At 52.5% G+C, this 19,919-nt stretch overlaps 1 protein-coding gene across 2 annotated transcripts; it reads right to left on the minus strand.

The window, feature by feature from the left end:
* Positions 1-473: 473 nt before the first annotated feature.
* Positions 474-18,560, minus strand: zfc3h1 (zinc finger C3H1-type containing). Of its 2 annotated transcripts, XM_085281050.1 has the most exons (36): positions 17,862-18,560; positions 16,605-16,991; positions 16,364-16,453; positions 15,456-15,595; positions 14,948-15,356; positions 14,620-14,831; positions 14,422-14,545; positions 14,254-14,345; positions 13,981-14,172; positions 13,738-13,896; positions 13,507-13,644; positions 13,278-13,396; positions 13,062-13,202; positions 12,807-12,981; positions 12,503-12,631; positions 11,453-12,073; positions 11,264-11,373; positions 11,054-11,185; positions 5,470-5,591; positions 5,289-5,390; positions 5,079-5,210; positions 4,824-5,001; positions 4,564-4,750; positions 4,242-4,430; positions 3,833-4,070; positions 3,638-3,743; positions 3,108-3,306; positions 2,937-3,031; positions 2,750-2,860; positions 2,559-2,663; positions 2,319-2,484; positions 2,070-2,170; positions 1,792-1,893; positions 1,666-1,705; positions 1,511-1,573; positions 474-1,146 (listed from the first exon to the last, which is right to left on the minus strand). In XM_085281050.1, exons 1-36 carry the CDS (start codon positions 18,385-18,387, stop codon positions 1,021-1,023), a joined length of 6,258 nt encoding a protein of 2,085 aa, XP_085137176.1. In that variant the 5' UTR covers positions 18,388-18,560; the 3' UTR covers positions 474-1,020. The 2 variants fall into 2 exon arrangements, with proteins under 2 accessions (XP_085137176.1, XP_085137177.1); XM_085281051.1 differs by lacking the exons at positions 474-1,146; positions 1,511-1,573; positions 1,666-1,705; positions 1,792-1,893 and having other exon boundaries at positions 2,068-2,170; positions 2,243-2,484.
* Positions 18,561-19,919: the final 1,359 nt, after the last annotated feature.

A 19,919-nucleotide genomic window follows, 5' to 3' on the forward strand; every position in this document is an offset into this window, starting at 1 on the left:
ATTGTGCTGTATATTGTTACTCTTATTTGCCTTGTATGTCTACTGTACAAACTGAACTGGAATGACTGACTGTTCGCTTTATAATTCCAATAAAGTTTGAAAAAAAAAACCCTCTTCAGCCGCTCCCTTCTGTCGTATTTTGCGGCAAAATTATCCACACCCACCGCCGCGCTATGAATTGTGGGATATATGGGACCACGAAGCGTGCACCGGACCACGCTTGATATTTGGGGAAATCGACGGCGCATTTGGAGTATGCATTTGAAGCACACTTTGAATTGGGACAGCCGTCGTCGCGTGGCGGTGACGTAACCGCACTTAAAATGCGTACTTCAAGCGTGCGGTCTCTTAATTGGGACACAGCCAGAGAATCACGTCAAATACGACTGATGTGAATGTGTCACTTCCTGGTTGTGACAGGAAGCCGCTGCTGGAGGAAGTGACACGGAGGCAGTGAAGAGGCACACACCCTCTTATTTTAGAAAATAATTTAATAACAGGTGAATGTAAAAAACATCAGTGGCAGGACGCGCATCTCCTCTGCTGCTAATACTCTTTAATCAGCTGATTGACAAAACAAAAGCACATTGCACATGAGTCTCAGAGGGGCGTGGCCAACAGCGGCGGTGGTCGGTCCAGTCTCTGCATCCGCTCCCTTTCTCGCCGCGTCGCCTCAGTAACACTCAGTTTGTTTAACTAAAGAGTCCACAGACAGGCGACGGCGGCGTCCTCTTGACACACACACACAGGCGCCAAACACACCCTCAGCACCCCCCTCCCCCCGCCGGGTAAATGAGATATAAAAGGGAGGGAAATGACTCCAACTGAAAAGTGAGGAACTAAAGAAAGGTGATGAAGAGTGAGGGCGGCACTCAGCTCTCGATACTTACACTCACACCGACGCGCTCCCGGAGGGGGCGTGGCTTCAGCGGCCGGGGAGGGGGACGTCTGGCTTACCTCGTCTGCTCTCACTCAGTCACCTACAGCCTCTCATTATTGATCTATTATTGATCAGTCTGATCAGCCGTCCTCGCCGAGCGATGGGCCGACGCCCCCGCTCACGCTCACCCCCGCCCGCTGACAGCAGTCCCACAGCCGCCGAAGGCGCTCCGAGGCCCCGCCGTCCGCTGCCTCCAGCAGCAGACGCTACAAGGGTGTGGGGGGGACAAAGGGAGGGATAAACAAAGGTTGGGGTGGGGGGTGGGGGGGGGCATGCGGGAGGGGGACGGGGACGGAGGGCAGGTGAACATGCTGTATACAGGTGAGTCAAACTGTTTATAGTCACATGGTCATATAATACGAGGCAGTACAAGCCAATCAGCATGGGCCGACGCCCTATCTGAACAGCTGATCTCAGATCTACTACAGGGCCACACACTCTGACCAATCAGATTCCAGCATTTCTTTTCCCAGTCCAAGTTTTTAGGACCCCCCCCCTTCAGATCTGAGAGCAGCTGTCCAATCACAGCTTGTCTAATGTGATGTCATTATCTGTGTGTGTGTATATTACATGTTTCCACAGGGCTGCGCTCAGTGGGAGGTTCTGCAGGGCCTGCTGGAACATGTGACGCACCTGAAACACAACAAGGGGGCGGAGACAAACACCACTGAGTGCTCAGCTAGACTCCACCCTCTTTTCTTGATTTGATTCAGTCTCAGACTCACCTCAGCTCGCTCCTTTAGCTCCTCCTCCACAGCAATTGCTCTATGAACATACGCACACACACACACACAATCAGGACGCAGTAATCATTGATCACTGATCTGGCGGGACTGTCGACACGCACTCACATTTTCCAGCTGCTCAGACACTTGGGGGTGTTACCGCTCAGCATCCGGGCCTGGAACTTCAGGTGCTCCACGTTCCCATCCAGCCACTCCTGGTGCAGCAACCTGAGCAGACACACAGCAGTGACATCGCTGATGTGGGCAGAGCTAAACTGTCCCTGCGGTCGGATGATTTAAATCCAACGACAAACAGGAAGTAGATGTATTTTCCATCTCATTACTGGAGTCAAATCACTGACAAGTGGCATTAAGCTCCACCCAGTCCTCCTCCAAGTGTGTACCTGAGGCCCAGCTCAGTGTTATTGGGCATAGTGTAGCACAGTCTCTCCAGAACCAGTGCATGCTGGGATGGCGGCAGGCAGCTCAGGTAAAGCGCGACCACCTGCAGAGGGAGACATGACATCAGCAGACTACAACTACAGACCTGCCGCTGAGCAAGGCAGCGAGCGCTCACATCTGTGTGACGACGGCACGGAGTCGTGACATCACGCAGGTGAAGATGGCGTGTGGCAGCAGACTCGACCTCTGACCTTGTTGTGGAAGCGGTAGCAGCTCCAGAACTCTGCGGCGTTGAAGGGGAGCTCGAGTCTTGAGGGGGTGGTGCTGAGGCAGCGCTGGACCAGGTCTGAGAACGTCCTGGACTGTGAGGCGGCGGTGGCGGCGCGGGCCTGCGGGCTGCAGCTGAACGTCAGGTAACTGCAGAGAGAGGGAAACTGTGAGCAGCGGGCGCGTGCGGTCGAGGAGGAAGTACCTGTGGCAGGTGAACTCACTCCATCCACAGCCTGTGAAGCTCCTCCAGCTGGGTGACCGCCCCCAGTGCGCGCTCAAACGCCTCTGCCGCGTCCTCCACCGAGCCGTGCAGCCACTGCCACCGACTACAACGACAGTGAGCACGTTAACCCTACTGCGCCCGCTTTCATCATCACCGCAGGACGCCATTTATGAAACCTTAAACACCAACCAGTGAATGAGGTGGAGGAAGCTCATCTGCTGGCTCAGCCGCTCCTGCAGCTCCTTCTTGATGACGGGACCTCCCAGCAGCTCGGAGGAAGAGGAGAAGCCCAGGATGTGCCTGAGGGAGGAAGAACAGAGCGCCATCAGCTGTCCGTGCGGACTACAGCTGGGAAGACGGAGGCGTCGGGACGTACCGCAGCACATCTACGGGCGTCCTCGGACTCTGCTCGTCCTCGCAAAGCGACAGCACGAAGCCTCTGAACAGCGGCGTGATGGCGCCCGCCTCCTCCTGTGGACACAGAGACTGTTCTTAGCGTCGAGAGGCGGAGCTTAAACTTTATTCACAGACTCACGGTCGAGCTCACCTGAGCCATGAGGAACTTGCAGCAGTGGTAGAAGACCTCGGCGTTGTGGGGGCATTCGGCCAGAGCGTGGAGCCACATGCTGACCGCCCGGTCGCCGCTCCCGCCGTGCAGGTGGAGGTCGGCCACAGCGTCTCGCAGAACGCACGACTCGGGACAGAACTCGAGCAGCGACTCGCACAGCGCGACGCCCTCGCTGTACCTGCGCACACACACAGCGAGGCGCTTCATAGACCACGATGTCACCGAGCACAAACAGATTTGACCTTTGACTTCACAGCTGTTCACAAACCTGACACGATGACATCACACGAGAGAACAAACATGGCGCACTCCGCACTGACCTCACAGGTGACCTCGCGTCACCACACCTGCTCCACTGGTCAGGTACGGTGCGGCTCACTAACCGTGTGGCGAGCGTGACGAGGTCAACCGACCAATCACAGAGTCAGAGCGGTCTGAGGTGGGCGGGGCTCTGATTACTCGAATGTTCATCCCGCTTCCTCACAGTGTGATGTCAGCAGCGAGCTCACCTTTGTAGCAACTTGTAGAGGAAGATGAGGTTGGTGTGCAGAGGAAGGCAGGCCAGCGTCCTCTCGCTGTCAGATGCGTGGTCGTCGCTGCACTGACGGACGCCATCTGAGAGGAAACAGTCACACAGGAAGTGGAAACCAGTTAAGCTTAGGGAGACAAGAACCTCGCGTGTCTGCTGGGTCGCAATGCCATACCTTGGAAGAGAGCGATGAGGATGTCGGCAGGCGTGCTGATGTCCTGCGGCGTCCTCCATGGCAGCAGGAACGGCTCCCTGCTGACTACACGGGACGGGCCGGACTCCGCGGGGTCATACAGGCACGCCGGCAGTCGGTCGAACTCCGTCAGGTGGATGTAGGAGAGCCAGAGCAGCGCCCGGTCGGCGGCCATCAGGTGGTCGGCGATGCTCCGGTCCTGAGGTGACTTCAGAGCGTTCTGAGAGGAGAAATCCAGACAGCAGATGTCATGTCACATTAGTCCCGCCCTCTGGAATACAGGTGACAGCCAGTCATGTGGCCCCCAACATGGCTGCACACTGACGTAAACAGCTGTGACGTTACGTTTGTGGTGCACAGCGTGAGGCAGGTGCCCGAGGTCGCGGCTCACCTGCAGGACGGCGAGCGCGCTCTCCAGCCGGCCCGTGAACAGGCTCAGCTGGACTCTGTAGAGCAGCGCCTCCATCAGCTCGAAGGACAGCATCTCTGTGACTCCAGACGACGCCTCGGCGAGGAGGAACTGCAGCAGACGCTCGCACACGTAGTCTTTCCCTTCAAATGAGCTCTCCAGGTTCAGGTACTGAGCAGCAGAGGTCAGAGGTCATTATGACATTTACCTGATAAACAACGCTAAAACCACCAACGCGCCACTGTTAGCCCGCTGAGCTGTGCGGTGAGCTAGCGGCTCCTGCGAGCAAACCACGCTCACTTACGTTCCACCACACTCTGTAGTCAGGGGCGTGCTCCACCGCCATCTCGCACATCTCCTGCACCTCCTCCCGGCTGCCCCGCCTGGAGAACAAGGACAGGTAATGGCTCCACACCTCGGGATTATCGCAGTTGCTCTCCAAAGCGCGTGACAGCGTGTTCAGGGCGGCTTCCAAACACTCTGCCGCAGAGCTGCAGGGGACAGATTCAAGGTTAAAGGGGGTGGAGCTCCGCAGCACAGACCTTGAGGTAGGCGGGGACTTACGTCTCGCTCTGACTGAGGTATTTGAAGGCGAGCTTGATCCACAGCTGAGTGTCTCGGGGGCTCTCCAGGACGCTGGCCTCCAGGTTGGCGATGTCGTCCGTCTCACTGATGAAGTAGCGTTTGTCCTCCGAGGTGACGCACGCGTCCAGAGCAGAGAGGCCGGCGTGAGCGCCGCTGTCTGCACGCACACAGACACACGTGAGCTCACTCAGACCTGCCATGGAGGAAACGACGAAATCCTCCCCGTTCACTAACCTCTGCCAGGTGTCACGTGACCGGCCGCCATCCCCTCGTCGCCGCTGCCGTCGTCCTCGGGACTGAGGTCACTTTGCGTCGATGGCTTCGGCCTCCACCTCCTCGCATCCTTGTAGGTGGTGTAGGGCGGGACTGAAGATGGAGGGGACAGGTGAGAAGCACGGAAGCGGCTGGAGCAGTGGGCGTAACGTTACGGGAATGCTGACCTACCGTGGCGCTTGCTTTCGTTGACTTTGCTGACGAGGAGGACGGCCTTCTGGTCGACGCCCATGCGGTCCTTGTTAGAGCCGAACAGCCTCTTCATGTACTTCTCTGCAAACAAACACAAACACCTGAGCTTCCACGTGACACACCTGCCGACCACCAGACCGAGGCTTCGCACCCACCGCACCTGTGGCGGCGCACACGTCCTCGTCCGAGCTGCCGTCGGAGCAGCCGATCAGCGACAGGTCGTAGGACAGGATGTCCTGGAAGAGCTGGTTCCCGCTCAGAGTGCAGTTCCTCATGTGCTGCCTGCGGCGCAGAGGGACAAACATTAAACAGGAAGAGCTACAGACTCAGGCGGGTAACATTATCGTCACGGTAACAGGGCGACACATCACGCAAACGTGCCGCTGCATTGTTTTACTTTGTGGTGTGACGTCCACCAGCGATCAGCGGGGTGTGTGCACACTCAGCGGTCAGGCTCAGGAATATAACCCGCACGTGCCCGCCGTGAGGTTTCACAAAGACATGCAGTGATTCTAGTTGCTCCGTGTTGCTGGTTAACCAGCTTTTATCCGACTGTTCAAACTTTAAACTGTTCTTCTCTCTCTGCTGATGCCGGCTATATCTTTTGGTGCTCATAACTTTCACACTAGGGCTGGGCCATATTATACCGTTCACGGTAATACCGGTATAATGTTAGGCAACGATAGGAAAATGAAATATCGCGATAGAATGAGTAAAACGCGCATGCGCAGTGCCTTTGTTTTCATACGCACATGGCCGATTGTTGAGTGAAACAGATGAACCAGAACTGGTTTGTAAAAACTAACCCAACTTCAGTGATGTGGAACTGGTTTGGTGTTTGTCCGTCAGATACACAACAAAGCACATTTTTTTGCAGAACATGCAAGCGGCCGTCGTTATTGTCATATTTGTCGGACTAAGATGCTCTTAAATCTGGGAGTAATCTGGGTCCTAAACTCCATAAACTTCAGGTCAAACGAACACTGCAGCATCACTGAGAGTTAAAAACTGTCTAAATTCTTTCATCTTTAATAAAACGATCAGCATTGCTGCTTTACCAGGTGTAACTATAAAGTTTAACTTCCAGGCATCCATGAAAACAAAATTTATTACATTTAACGGAATTAGAAGTTAGCAGGAAGCTAGCGGAAGTTAGCTCGCTAGTTTCGCTAGTTAGCTAAGCATGATATAGCATGTTCTGACGGAGAGATTTCTGAAAAAATTCAAATGTACAGCTCTGCTATCACTTCCAACATAAATGAAGACAGGAAACTAAACAGCAGTGACGTTTGTAGGGTTACTGAAGTTGGGCTAGCTGGTATATAATGATGTGCTACCTGATCGCTAGCGACACAGCTATGTTAGCATAACATAAACAGTGAAGCTGGAGGACGAACACTAACACTTTTCCACTTATAAAAGTTAACGTGAAGGTTCTTCATGGTTAGAGACAAATGCAATCGCATGGCAGGATGCTGTAAACGGACCAAACTTCAGTCAGGAGAACAACTGAGATAATCCATCCACAATACAAGGTTAGTCATTAATATACTGCAACAACATGGGAATAGAGCAGCTGCCGGAGAATTCAACATTAATGAATCAATGGTACAGAAGTGGAGGAAGCAAGAAGAATGAGTTTAATAAAGTTTGATTTATCTGACTGCTTTGTTTCGCTTAATGTGCCTTACAGTGGGGCAAAAAAGTATTTAGTCAGCCACCGATTGTGCAAGTTCCCCCACTTAAAATGATGACAGAGGTCAGTAATTTGCACCAGAGGTACACTTCAACTGTGAGAGACAGAATGTGAAAAGAAAAATCCATGAATCCACATGGTAGGATTTGTAAAGAATTTATTGGTAAATCAGGGTGGAAAATAAGTATTTGGTCACCTCAAACAAGGAAAATCTCTGGCTCTCACAGACCTGTAACGTCTTCTGTAAGAAGCTTTTCTGTCCCCCACTCGTTACCTGTATGAATGGCACCTGTTTGAACTCATCATCTGTATAAAAGACACCTGTCCACAGCCTCAAACAGTCAGACTCCAAACTCCGCCATGGCCAAGACCAAAGAGCTTTCGAAGGACACCAGGAAAAGTATTGTAGACCTGCACCAGACTGGGAAGAGTGAATCTACCCGTGATCTCATCCCGTGGGGTCAAAATGATCATGAGAACGGTGAGCAAAGATCCCAGAACCACACGGGGGGACCTGGTGAATGACCTGCAGAGAGCTGGGACCAAAGTAACAAAGGTCACCATCAGTAACACACTACAACGGCAGGGAATCAAATCCCGCAGTGCCAGACGTGTTCCGCTGCTGAAGCCAGTGCATGTCCAGGCCCGTCTGAAGTTTGCCAGAGAGCACATGGATGATACAGCAGAGGATTGGGAGAATGTCATGTGGTCAGATGAAACCAAAGTAGAACTTTTTGGTATAAACTCAACTCGTCGTGTTTGGAGGAAGAAGAATACTGAGTTGCATCCCAAGAACACCATACCTACTGTGAAGCATGGGGGTGGAAACATCATGCTATGGGGCTGTTTTTCTGCCAAGGGGACAGGACGACTGATCCGTGTTAAGGACAGAATGAATGGGGCCATGTATCGTGAGATTTTGAGCCAAAACCTCCTTCCATCAGTGAGAACTTTGAAGATGAAACGAGGCTGGGTCTTCCAACATGACAATGATCCAAAACACACCGCCCGGGCAACAAAGGAGTGGCTCCGTAAGAAGCATTTGAAAGTCCTGGAGTGGCCTAGCCAGTCTCCAGACCTCAACCCCATAGAAAATCTGTGGCGGGAGTTGAAAGTCCGTGTTGCTCGGCGACAGCCCCAAAACATCACTGCTCTCGAGAAGATCTGCATGGAGGAATGGGCCAAAATACCAGCTACTGTGTGTACAAACCTGGTAAAGACCTATAGTAAACGTTTGACCTCTGTTATTGCCAACAAAGGTTATGTTACAAAGTATTGAGTTGTATTTTTGTTATTGACCAAATACTTATTTTCCACCCTGATTTACCAATAAATTCTTTACAAATCCTACCATGTGGATTCATGGATTTTTTTTCACATTCTGTCTCTCACAGTTGAAGTGTACCTCTGGTGCAAATTACTGACCTCTGTCATCATTTTAGGTGGGGGAACTTGCACAATCGGTGGCTGACTAAATACTTTTTTGCCCCACTGTATAATCCCGTGCACCTTATGGTCCGAAAAATACGTACTGCACACTGCAGTTTAATGTTGCAAAGCACCTCTTTTTAACTTCAGTGGATATTATACATGGTTATGCTCAGGATATGTCAGCCCATTTCTACTGGAAATGCCTTTTGGTTAAACTTTCAGCAAGGAATTTGCATTTGCACTGTTAAATTTTTATAAAGCTTTAATGTACATAAAAACCAGCTTCTTGTTTAAGTGAAAATAAATGGAAGGTTGTCTTTTTGCACTAGTAATGTTGTGGAGTTGTATTTTGTCTCGCATCAATTATATCGTCAGTTATATCGTTATCGCAAATTTTCAAATATATATCGTGATAAATATTTTTGGCCATATCGCCCTGCTCTATTTCACACTTTTTAAAATATTAAGATTTCTATGCCGTTCTTTGGCCCATTAAAATGAATGAACAAGCGTAGAGTTGGGCGATAGAACGATGACGATATGTATCGCGAAATAACTTTTTCTCAATAGAAAAATTTAACTATTGCGATAGACCTCGCCGCTCTTGTCCTCTTAAAAAAAAAAAAAAAGAAGGACAGCCAATCCAAATGAAGTAGCGCAGAGCCGAACCAATCACAGCCGCAGTGTCACGTCACGTGACTTGTTACGTACAGCACAAGTGCCAAGCCGCACGTGTGTATTTGTTTTGGGAAGCAGCCAGCCGCCGTGCCGCCGGGTAATGGAGGAAATGAGTGTGCCGACTAGAGAAACATCAACCGAGAGCGTGACCGAAGGTTACCGAAGAGAAAACAGATGATGGTTCCAATGCCGGAGAGATTGTCGAACGGAAGAGCCACAGAAGCTCCGTAGTGTGAAGGTATTTCTGCTATTTCAAGACTGACAAAAACAGAGCAGCCACTGTAAATGTGCCGAAAGCAAGTCTGGAAATACGATAAAGCGGTGCAGCTCAGTCTCTGACTGGAAGCGCTAATTCGTCATTCGGCTTTTGTCAGACTAAAGTAACTGTTACAGCTGTTTGAAAAGCTCAGCTATACAACAAGGAGAGATCGAGAATTTCCTTTTAGTTCTCAGTTTATTTGATATTGACAAAAGTTAGTCAGTTTTGTCTGTTCTTCTGTAAAACAAACTAAGATTTATTTTTAGAATTAATATTTTGTTTCTAAGTGGAATTGACAGTTTAGTCTGTTTCATTTGTTCTATTTTGAAACTTAAACGCTTTAGCGGCTGCCTTTTGTGTAGTTTGCAATATTTGCCTTTATTTATCTGAAAAAGTCTCATGTTCCTTAAGTACATCTACCCTGTTGAACTTATTATGGGAAATAAATATTTAAATAAAAACAAGCTGCTGATTATTTCACATTTTACTTGTGAGCAACGGCACATTTAAATCTTACAAATATAGTTATTTGGCTGATATCGTGATAGATATCGTTATCGCCTGAAATGAAAAACACATATCGTGATATGAAAAAAACCGCCCAGCTCTAAACAAGCTCAGTGCGATGAGCAGCGGTTCTCAGAGCAGGAGGCCCGGGTTTGAATCTCGCCCGTGGAAACATGTTTCACGAGACAGCTCAGGGAATCGTCTTGTATTTCTGCTAATTCATTACAATTCTGCAATTTTTATGATTTCAGCAGCTTTTCTAATGTGTACTTCAGCTTCTTCAGCTTTTCAGCAGATTCCACTACACGGCATTCACACCGCACTTTCGCAGGAAATGCAACTTTTTCTAGTTTATGTCTGTGAGCACAAAGCTGACACTGGGAGACTTTGTGTCAAAGTAACTGAGGATAAAAACATGAAGCAGACTTTCCTGGCCTGCCTTTTTATAGCAGATAACCTTAAACATATTCTGCAGTCGATCAAACACTGAAGAAAACCATAAATCAACATGTGAACGTGACCTGAGGTTTGATTACAGAAGCTGAGCGATCGTTTAGGTTTAAATTTCTTCAGTTTGAACAGCAGAGATGAGGCTTTGATGTCAAAGTAAAACAGCGAAAGTCATGACGAAGTTCATCAAACGTGAAGCTCAGTTTGATCTGCTTTTGCTGCTGGTTCAGTGAACTTGGGTTAGAATAATGATAATAATAATAATAATAATAATAATAATAATAATGGATTGCATTTTATAGCGCTTTTCGGGACCCCTCAAAGCGCTTTACAACACCACTATTCATTCACTCTCGCATTCACACTGGTGGAGGCAGCTACAGTTGTAGCCACAGCTGCCCTGGGCAGACTGACAGAGGCGAGGCTGCCATATCGCGCCATCGGCCCCTCTGGCGGTTAGAGTGATGCAACCTGCAGCTTCAGGATCTGTGAGCTTTTGGCCTTCAGCCCGACGGCGTGTCTGTGGACGTGCCGTCAGGTGAAAGATCCACGCTCTGTTTTTACATCCTCGTAGCTGCTCTCACTTACTGCTTTAGCTGTTTGTTGAAATATTTCCTGAGCTTTAACCGGAGATACATTTAAATGCAAAAATCGATTCAGGATTTAATGAATTGATATCACGTTATTCAAATAGTTTGTTTTGTTGTTTTACACCCCGCTCACCATCTGCAGCCGTCGTCGTTGCACGTTCCCGTGAGGTCGAAGCGGCAGAAGCACTTCTTTGCTTCGATGGCGTTGCTGTACGTCACCGAGCTCAGAGACAGCTTCTCCTTGGTCCTGTAGTACGGGCTGAACCTGAGCGGGAGGACACAGCTGTGAGCCGACCGCACAGACCACATACGAGCTCTGCTGCTGTCGGTACGACGGAGCTACCTGTAGGACCTGAAGGCCAGCAGAGGGCTGTGGTACGGTCCGAAGGGAAGCGGCCTCAGCTCCAAGCCGCCCGACGAACTCACCGCTGTCTCCACCTCAGCCGGAAACACCTGGATGACCGGACACACAGAGCGTTAGCGTGAAATTCCCCCGAGACCTTCAGCTGCCCCTCTGACAGTCTCCGCTCACCTGTGCGGCGAGGGCGGGGTCCACGTCCTCCCCCAGCACCTGCAGCTCCATCAGCAGCAGATCTCCCAGAGGTGTCTTCTGTCTGTACAGCCGCTGCAGGGCGTCCACGTCCAGCCCCGCGAACATCTCAGCAGGAAGCTCCACGCCTGCCGAGCCACTGGGCAGCGCCTTCACGGGCTTGGCGGCAGTGCCGACGTCTTTGGGCGGAGCCGAGCTCGTGGCGTCCAGGTGGGGTTTGGTGAAGGAGCAGCTGGACTGACGGAAGGAGGAGCGACGGCCGCCTCTGGCCGCAGCAGCGGGCGCAGGTTCTGGTTCGTGATCCTCGGCCTCCGCGGGGTCCTCGCTGTCCAGCGTCAGCTTGTCCTGGGAGAGGTCGTGCAGCGAGGGCTGCGGCGGCGGCTGGACCTGAGGGTCCGGGGGCGTGGCGGATCGCAACGGCGGCTCTACGGGGAGCTCTGGCAGGACGCCTTTGTTTCGCAGCACCTGCGCCTCCTTCAGCTTCTGGATCTTCAGCGCGTACTCAGACTCGAGCTGCTGCAGTCGTTGCTTCTGAGCGATGAGCTCGGCAAAGTGGCGCTCAGAACCGCGGGGCGCTGCGTCACGCCGCGGCAACTTGCTGAGCTGGAAAGGATAACGTTACGCAGGGTAAACACACCTGCACACAGCGGCGCTCCATCAGAGCTTTCTTATAGTTTTATCGGCGGGTGCATGTAACCACCAACGCCTCTGAATCCATGGTTACCGGCGCCGTGAGGAGCTGCGTGAGCGCAAGCGTCCTCTGTAACAGCCCGAGTTCGTTTAGCCAGCGCCTCCCCACTGTGGGTCCCACCCTGATCCTTGCCTCAGCTGTTCATTAGCTGACTGGATGGGTAATTAGCTTTATTAGCTAACCAGCCAGCTAACTACAGCTAACTGCCTCACCTGTAAGTTTCAACAGCAATTCTTCATGCAACTGTTTTTTCAGAATAAAAGCCTCTCTGGCTGAGTGTTTCTCTGCTGAGGAGACAAACACACAACCTGCAGGTTCCACAGAGAAACAGGAAGACTCACCGCGGGCCGGCTGGAGTCCGCTCGCCGTTTGGGCGCCCTGCCGGCGGCCAGGTGAGCCTGCACCAGCTCCTGCTCCAACCGCACCGCCACCGTCTTCTTCACGGAGACCCGCTGCTCCACCCGGTGGACCTGCAGAGGACGTGGAGGCGGTCAAACGACACCAAACAAAGAGACTTCACAGCAGCCAGGAGGAGTCTGAGCTTCATGTCCTGCATCTGAGTGCCGCCGTGCTGACGCCACACTGGGGTCGTGTAGATTTAAGAGAAACACCCAACAGCGAGTTGAGGCGGTAAAGTTGGCGTACCTGCTCGCGCAACTTCCTGAGGAGCGTCTTGTTGGCGCCGACGATCCTCTCCGACGCCTGCAGCTGCTCCCTCAGTTTGGCCACTTTGGCCTCGGCGGCCTTCAGCGACTCGTTCTTCTTCAGCTCCTGCTGCAGCAGGTGTCGCAGCACGGCCTCGTCTCTCTGCAGCAGCTCCCTGAGGGCAGCAGACTCCCACAGTCAAAGCGGCGCCACCGAAAACCTCACACCAGCTCCAGGTGTGTTTTAAGAGCTCACCTGTGTTTGCTGAGCTTCAGCTCGGCCTCGCTCAGCTTCAGCTCCACCGCTGGCTTCAGGGAGGAGTCGATGGAGTCTGCAGTGGCGGGCGAGGCGGAGCCACGAGGGCTCTGTTCCTTCATCATCCTCTGCCTCTCCCTGCTGTGAGCGTGCACACCCACAGAGTTAGTAAAAGTCTTTGTGTGTGTGTGTGTTTGAGAGAGGTCACGTGGGTACCTGGCGATCTCCTCTTTGAGTAGGCGGTACTCGGCCTTCTTGGCGTCAGGCAGAGCCTCTGGCGTTCGGACCGGGTTGTTCTCCTTCTCAGAGGCCGACGCTCCTTTTGGCTTCGCCGCCTGAGAAATAAGAAGTTCAGAGTCGTGACATCATCACGCAACGCCGCAGACACATTCCGGCTGCACAACGATCGTCGTCGTGCCCGGACGGTTCAGGTGAACGCACTCACCTCCACCGTCCTTCGGGCCTCTTTGATCATGAACTCCAGGCCGCCAAACACCGCCTGCGATGAGCTGCAGGCGTCCATGTCCGAGTCGCTGTCGTCAGAGTCGTTGAGAGAAACCACCACCGTCTTATGTCTGGGCAGCTGGACAGACAGGTGAGGGGCAGACAGGTGAGGGGCAGTTTCAGGCTCCATGTTTGTTTCTAAATAAGGAGCGGTGTGCAGCGAGCCTCTTACCACAAGCGGTGCTCTGGCGGCGAGGTGTGCTCTGGCGGCCTTGTTTGGGCGGGGCTGAGGCACCGTGTTCAGACTGACCGTGCTCAGGTTTCCTCTGGGTGGAGGCTGAAGGTCTGCAGGGGGAGGCCCACCTGGAGAAGGAGGAGCGCTGGAGCTCTTCTGCAGAGAGAAAATCATCATCATCATCATCATCATCATCATCAGCACAATCTAAACATGACATCATCACGTGACGCCGCGGACCTCTGAGACCACCACCCTCTTGTTGGCCATAGACATCAGGCAGGTCTCCCTGAGGAGCATCTCCTCCTCCTCCTCTTCATCAGCAAATGGAGGTTTTGGGGGGGGCTCCAGCTCATCTGGGGGAGGGGGGAGGGGAGGAGGTGGGGGAGGAATGGCGGAGAGCAGTGGGGGGAGGAAGGGCTGCGAGAATTCCTGAGGGGTGGAAAGAAAAAAAACCAGACATCAGCGAGCTCCTCGGAAGGTAACCGTGGTGATGAGGAGGAGGGGGCGTACCATTCCGAAAGGAACGGGGTCGGCGCCGTACAGGTGAGGGATGCACGCCGCCTCCTCCACAGACAGCAGGTTGCTGTGCGTTGGCGACGGGACTGAAACGCAGACAAACCAGTTTAAACGGGAAACAGGAAGCGAAAGGTGCGTCAGGTGCACCTCCTGCCCCCTTACCTGGCGAGCCCGTCTCACTGTCCGTGTCCATCGCCACCTCGTCGTAGTTGTCGTACTGGTAGAGGTTCCCCGAGGTGTCCAGGCCCGGCTTGCCTGCAGACTTGCGGTGGTCCCGGTCCCTGGACTGAGCAGACACAGGTGAGTCAGCACAGGTGAGAGTCAGGTGACCACACTGGGCGTGCGCACACGGCACCTTACCTTGCTGCGCGTCCTCTTCCTCCCACCCACCAGTTTCATGAAGCGGTTATATTGTTCGTCCTGGTTGGACAGGTCGCGGATTCGCCGGATCTCGTCCTCCCGCTTGCGGCGCTCCTCCTCCTCCTGCCGTCGCTTCTCCTCCTGCTCCCTCTGCTGCTGCAGCTTCCACGTCCTCACCTGCTGCTTCCTGAACGCCTGCTTTGCCACCGAAACTGTGAGACACGTCACACAGGAACACTCAGAGCCAATCAGAGCTGGCTGCTGTTTTTCCGCTTCACTTCTAAGCGTGCTCACATTTAAGGCGGCACAGCCCGCACATCTGTCTCACCTGGGCTGATCTTCTTGGTGATGTGAGCCTTCCCCGGGGGGCGGGCCCTCTCCAGCGGGCCTTTAGGTCCGGCTTTAGGACACGGCTTGAGTCTGTCTCTGTCCTGAGGTCTGGGCCCGGTCTTGTTTCGCTCGCGGTCCCTGTCCTGAGGTTTGGACCTGGTCCTGGTCCTCTCTGTGGCGGCTGCGGCAGTGGAAGCAGACCTGGTGGTGACCCTCTGCCTGGCGGGTGGGGCGGCCCCGGGGCCTGAGCTCTTCTCCTGAGTGGCTTTAGTGATGCGTTCTTTGCTCCGCCTCATCACCTGCTGCTCCTTCTGCTGCCACTTCTTACTGGCCGACTGCAGAGCGAGGAGACGCAGCTGCAGCTCTGACAGCTCCTCCTCCTCCACCACCACCACCTTCTCCGTGGCCTGACCACACACAGAGGAGACGTAACGTGACACAAACCAAACGCCATCGAAGCGAACGGCTGAATCTTTTCCCTGCGGGTAGCAGCTGCACGGCCTCACCTTGTCTGGAGAGTCCTCGCTGGACGCCGACGACTCGCTGGGACACGGCGGCGGCGGTTTCTCCTGCTCCTCCATGATGCACGGGTCACACGGCCTCTCGTCTGCGGGCTCTCCTCCTTCTGCTCGCTGTTCTCCCTCACCTGGACACACATTGCACAGGAAGTGAAAACACAGCGTCTTCATCAAAGGTCGCCTGCTCCTCACTGCACGGTGCTAATCAAACTCTGGTTTGGGGGCCGTGAGGGGACTCTGCAGGGTGGACCGGCGTGCGTTGTCACAGTTTTCACTGCTGCATGAACCGAAGATCCCGGCAACATGACGACCTTCAGTTCCATCGTTAAAAGGCTCATTTTTTAGATTCGTTCTGGCAGAAAGAGGCGAATACCCTGTCATCCTGTTACAGCTGCGGGGAAGAAGGTGGAACTTCCTGTTTAGTGACCCTTTAAAGGACAAACAGCTGAGCTGAGCCTTGCACTGGGCCTCTCACGGTCCTGACACACACCTGGCACCTGGACCGTCAGGGTTCAGACACTGAGGCCGTACCCAGACTGCAGAAGCGTTTGTCACACTCGGGCCGAGACATCCCCAGCTGACCTCCGGAGCACCATCTGGTGTTAGCTAGCTCGTGAGAACTTGAGCTTTTTCTAAGAGCTCGCGCCGTGTGAGCTTGTAATACCTGAAAAATCTCTCTGCCCCATTAAAGTGACAGAACAGCGAAGTGGACAGATCAGCAGGTCACATGTGCGACATCAGCAGAATCCCACAGCGCCCCCTACTGTTGCAGTAATAAGCAATGTGGCAACCAACCCCGGTCCACCCTACAGTGAAACGTCCTTTCAGAGGATCAATCGGAGAGTCTGCTGCATCGGTACGGTGTACACTCGTGCCGGCGGCCTCAGTCTGCTCACCGCCGCTCTCGCGCGTCCCCTCTTCTGCTTCTTTGGCACCTTTTCCTTCCAATTCTGCTCCGTTATCTGTGATTGGCTGATCCCCTTCACCTGTTGACACACAGAACAGGAAGCTGTAGAAACACTTTACACAGCAAACAGGAAGTGATTGGTCCTCAACATGGTTTAAGTCGCCAAACAGGTAAAAAGGGGCGCGTCTACAGCTGCGATGTGAAAGCAAACATTCGGATAACGAACTCACCATCAGGCTTCGCCCACTTCTTCTGCAGCTCGTCCAGGTCGGCCGGCGTGGGGAGTTTCTGACGAAGCGGTTTGATGTTGAAGGCCTGGAACACTTTCTTCCTCTCCAGCTCCGACACCTCGTCCGCGGCTGCTGCCGGACTCAGAGCCAGGCCCGGTTCAGCTTTGGTGTCCGTTAGAGCGGCGGCTACGCACTCCACCACGTCGTCCCTGACTGGTGACGTCCGTGGCTCCAGGGCCATCGTCTCCTCTTTGCGGATGCACTCGAGTTCGATCTGGATCTGTTTGTATTTGGACAGCAGATCCTCGAAGGACTCGTCACCACTGCTCTCCGGCCTGGGAGCGCCGTGAGCCACCTTCCTGAGCCGGTTCCTCCCGAGAGGTTTCTCTGAGGTCTGCGTTAAAGAACGCTGATCAAGAATTACTGATCAACAGGGATCAATACTCATTTCATTTTTAAAGTCATGATTTAAAAGAAAAAATATTAAAAAATAAAATTTTCAAAAAGACTTAAATCTTTGCTACCAACGAAAAGCTTCATTTTTAAGAATGTGTAAAATTAAAAAACGAACAAATTAAGAAATCCTCACAAAAAAAATGTCCATGTAAAAGAAGCAAATTTCTCCTATCATCGGATTATTGATCGCAGATCAAATGGCAGAAAACTCGCAGCCCTCTGAAAACTAATCAAAGCTTTCTCAATTATGGAACTCATGATGTCAGTTCGTCAGCTGAACCTTTAATTATTGGCTTCACATCCAAACATTATTTATTAACGCACTGTGTGTGTGTATTTGTAGTTTGTAGAAGGCTGACCTCTAAGCTGTTTGTTATACACTGCACCATCTTTCATCTGTAACACTAAAACTCCGCTTGTGGGATCAATAAAGTATTGATCTATTGATTTGGGCTTTTCACAGCTGTCTTCAAGATCTTTTCAATATGATCGATCAATCAATATATGAACGAGGAAATAATTGATCACTGATGTAACCGTGTAGCGGATGAATGAGGACAGCTGATGGGGGAGTCGCAACCACACATACGTCATCACAGCGCCGGTTTCGTTTCCTGCTGTCACGCACGCACCTGGTGGGAGTGTGAAACGTGAACCAGTCGAAGCCCAGAACACTCACAGATCAATGGGCTGTTCATTAAACCAATATGTAATCAATGAAACCCTGACCGGCTCCTCGCGGGCTGCCTAATTCAATCACCGTCCCGGGGGAGAGGGCACGTGACACAGCAGAAAGGATACGCTTCCTCGCGGGGGAGCTGTGGCTCTCTCCGGGCAGGTACCGTCCGGGAGGCGGCCTGCTGTTGCCCCCCCGGCCGCCCCGGCTCCAGCCCCCGGGGCCTCCGTTCGGCATGCCGCGGTGCCGGAAGCGTCCCAGTGCGCCGTGGCTCCGCTCCCAGAAGCTGGACCGCGGCCCGGGCTCCCCGTGAGAGCCGAGCCCGGGAGGCTGCTGCTGCGGTGGCGGGGAGGGAGGCCGGTCGGGCCCGCTCGGCCCGCACTGCTGCCGGTGGCCGGGCGGGAATGGGCCGTGAGGGCCGAGGCTGTAGGGCATGAGGTGGCGGAAGTCCGGCGGCGGGTGGCCCAAGTGCGGCGGCGCGCCGTGCGGGTGCTTGTGCGGCTTTCGCGGCCGAGGAGGAGCACCGCCACGGGGCCTGCTCCCATCCCCCCGCCGTGGAGGCGCTCTCTCCTCGGTGTCATCATCGCAGATCTCTCCGTCTTCTAGCTCCCCGTCCTCCGCGGGGGATCGGTTCGGAACGTCTACGTCCATGTTGGGGTGACCGTCTGCAGCTCCCTGCTGGGGCCAAACTCAGCGGCGGGACCAGGAGCTCATTCCGCGGCTCTGAAGCAGCTTCGCGGAGGTTCTCTCCGCTCTGACCGTTAGCTCTCTGTTAGCGCTCTGCTAGCTCCGCTGCTACCAACAATCACCGCGATAAAACCCGAGACTTCGCGAGACCGGAAAAAGCACGTAAAAGCAGAGCTGTGGGTTTTTCTCTTCCTCCCGGGAGGCGGGGACTCCGCATGTTGTTCTTACATTATTTATTGTTTTTATTTTGTTGACAGTTTTTGTTTGAGTATGTTTTGTTTTAATTTAATTTTAATTTATTTTGTTTTTTATTGTTTTTATTTTTTAGTTTCTTGTTTTTTATTTGTTTGTTTTCATTTGTTCTTATTTAATGTCATGTTTATTTTGTTTATAGGTTTCGTTTTGTTTCTTTTTTTTTTCTTTTTCATTTATTGTTTTAACTGGTAGCAGGCTGCAGTGCTTCCTGTCCGCTCAGGCCTCTGTGTGACATCACTGATGGTTATTCTCTGTTCCCTCAATCAGAATCAGTCTCTGTGTGTTTCTGTTAAAGTGGCCACAGCAAGAAGGCCAGATCTACCACCAGCATATATAATAAAGTGAGAGCAGTGTGTTTTGAAAGGAGAGCTTATATTTATTAATGCGGTGAATGCAGAGGTGAAGCCAGAAGAGGGTGGCGATGAGACACAGTGAGGAGCAGGAGGAAGGTGTAGGAACTGAGCAGAGGAGCAGGAAGGCGAGCAGGAGCAGCAGGTTGAGGAGGACGGAGATCAAGAAGATGAAGGACACAGTGGAGTGGAGCATGAAGTCCTCGTGGGAGGTTCTGTGTGGAGCTGCAGGTGGACACAAGTCAGGAAGATCATTGGAGTCACGTTACTTTAAATCACACAGGTGGCCTCGGTTTCTATTAATCATTTATTATTGATTATTTATTCTGTGAATTAAAATTTCAGTTTTCCATTTTAAGCAGAAGGTGATGCAGCAAACGGTGGATGGTGACTCAGAGTGGTTCTCACAGCTGCTCGATGACCCCAGTTTCCTGAAACGGACATAAGTCACACCTGTAATCGCTCTGTGTCACCTGTCAGTGTGCTGGTGTGGATGTGGACTTTGCAGCTGCAGGTTTTCAGATCCTTTCGAACCTTCCAGAGAGACTATGCTCTTCCTTCTTTGTTCTGACAAAGCTCTGAGAAAGTTTGGTACAGTTTCAGATTTTCAGAGCTTCAGTGGGTGTTAAAAAATATTCACGGTGTTTCCTTTCTGCTCTTGGTGAAGCGTGAGAAAATGCTGATGTGACACGAGGGTAACGTACGAACTCAGGGGGTCAGAGAGCAGTCGGACAGACGAGTGATCCACGTTGTGACCAGGATGTTTCTGTCAGGATGAAAAATTAAACAACTGAAAGCTTCACTGCCAGCCGGAAAGACTTAGTATGACAGGTGAAAACTGATCTGACAGGTTTCCACTGAAGGTGTTTTCTGGGAGCACTGGGATGTTGT

This window comes from Mchenga conophoros, linkage group LG7 (genome assembly GCF_057382185.1).
Source record: "Mchenga conophoros isolate Kocher_MC1m ecotype Shallow Benthic linkage group LG7, M_conophoros_male_GT1.1, whole genome shotgun sequence".
Classification (NCBI taxonomy): Eukaryota; Metazoa; Chordata; class Actinopteri; order Cichliformes; family Cichlidae; genus Mchenga; species Mchenga conophoros.

What these genes read in the sequence shown, in the direction of transcription:
- zfc3h1 (XM_085281050.1), bottom strand. Translation starts at nt 18,387, where the DNA reads ATGGACGTAGACGTTCCGAACCGATCCCCCGCGGAGGACGGGGAGCTA. An exon ending in GCGCGCTCGCCGTCCTGCAG is followed by an intron (nt 4,071 to 4,241) that starts GTGAGCCGCGAC and finishes TTCTCCTCTCAG; the next exon opens with AACGCTCTGAAGTCACCTCA. An exon ending in CTCTACAAGTTGCTACAAAG is followed by an intron (nt 3,307 to 3,637) that starts GTGAGCTCGCTG and finishes GTGTGTGCGCAG; the next exon opens with GTACAGCGAGGGCGTCGCGC.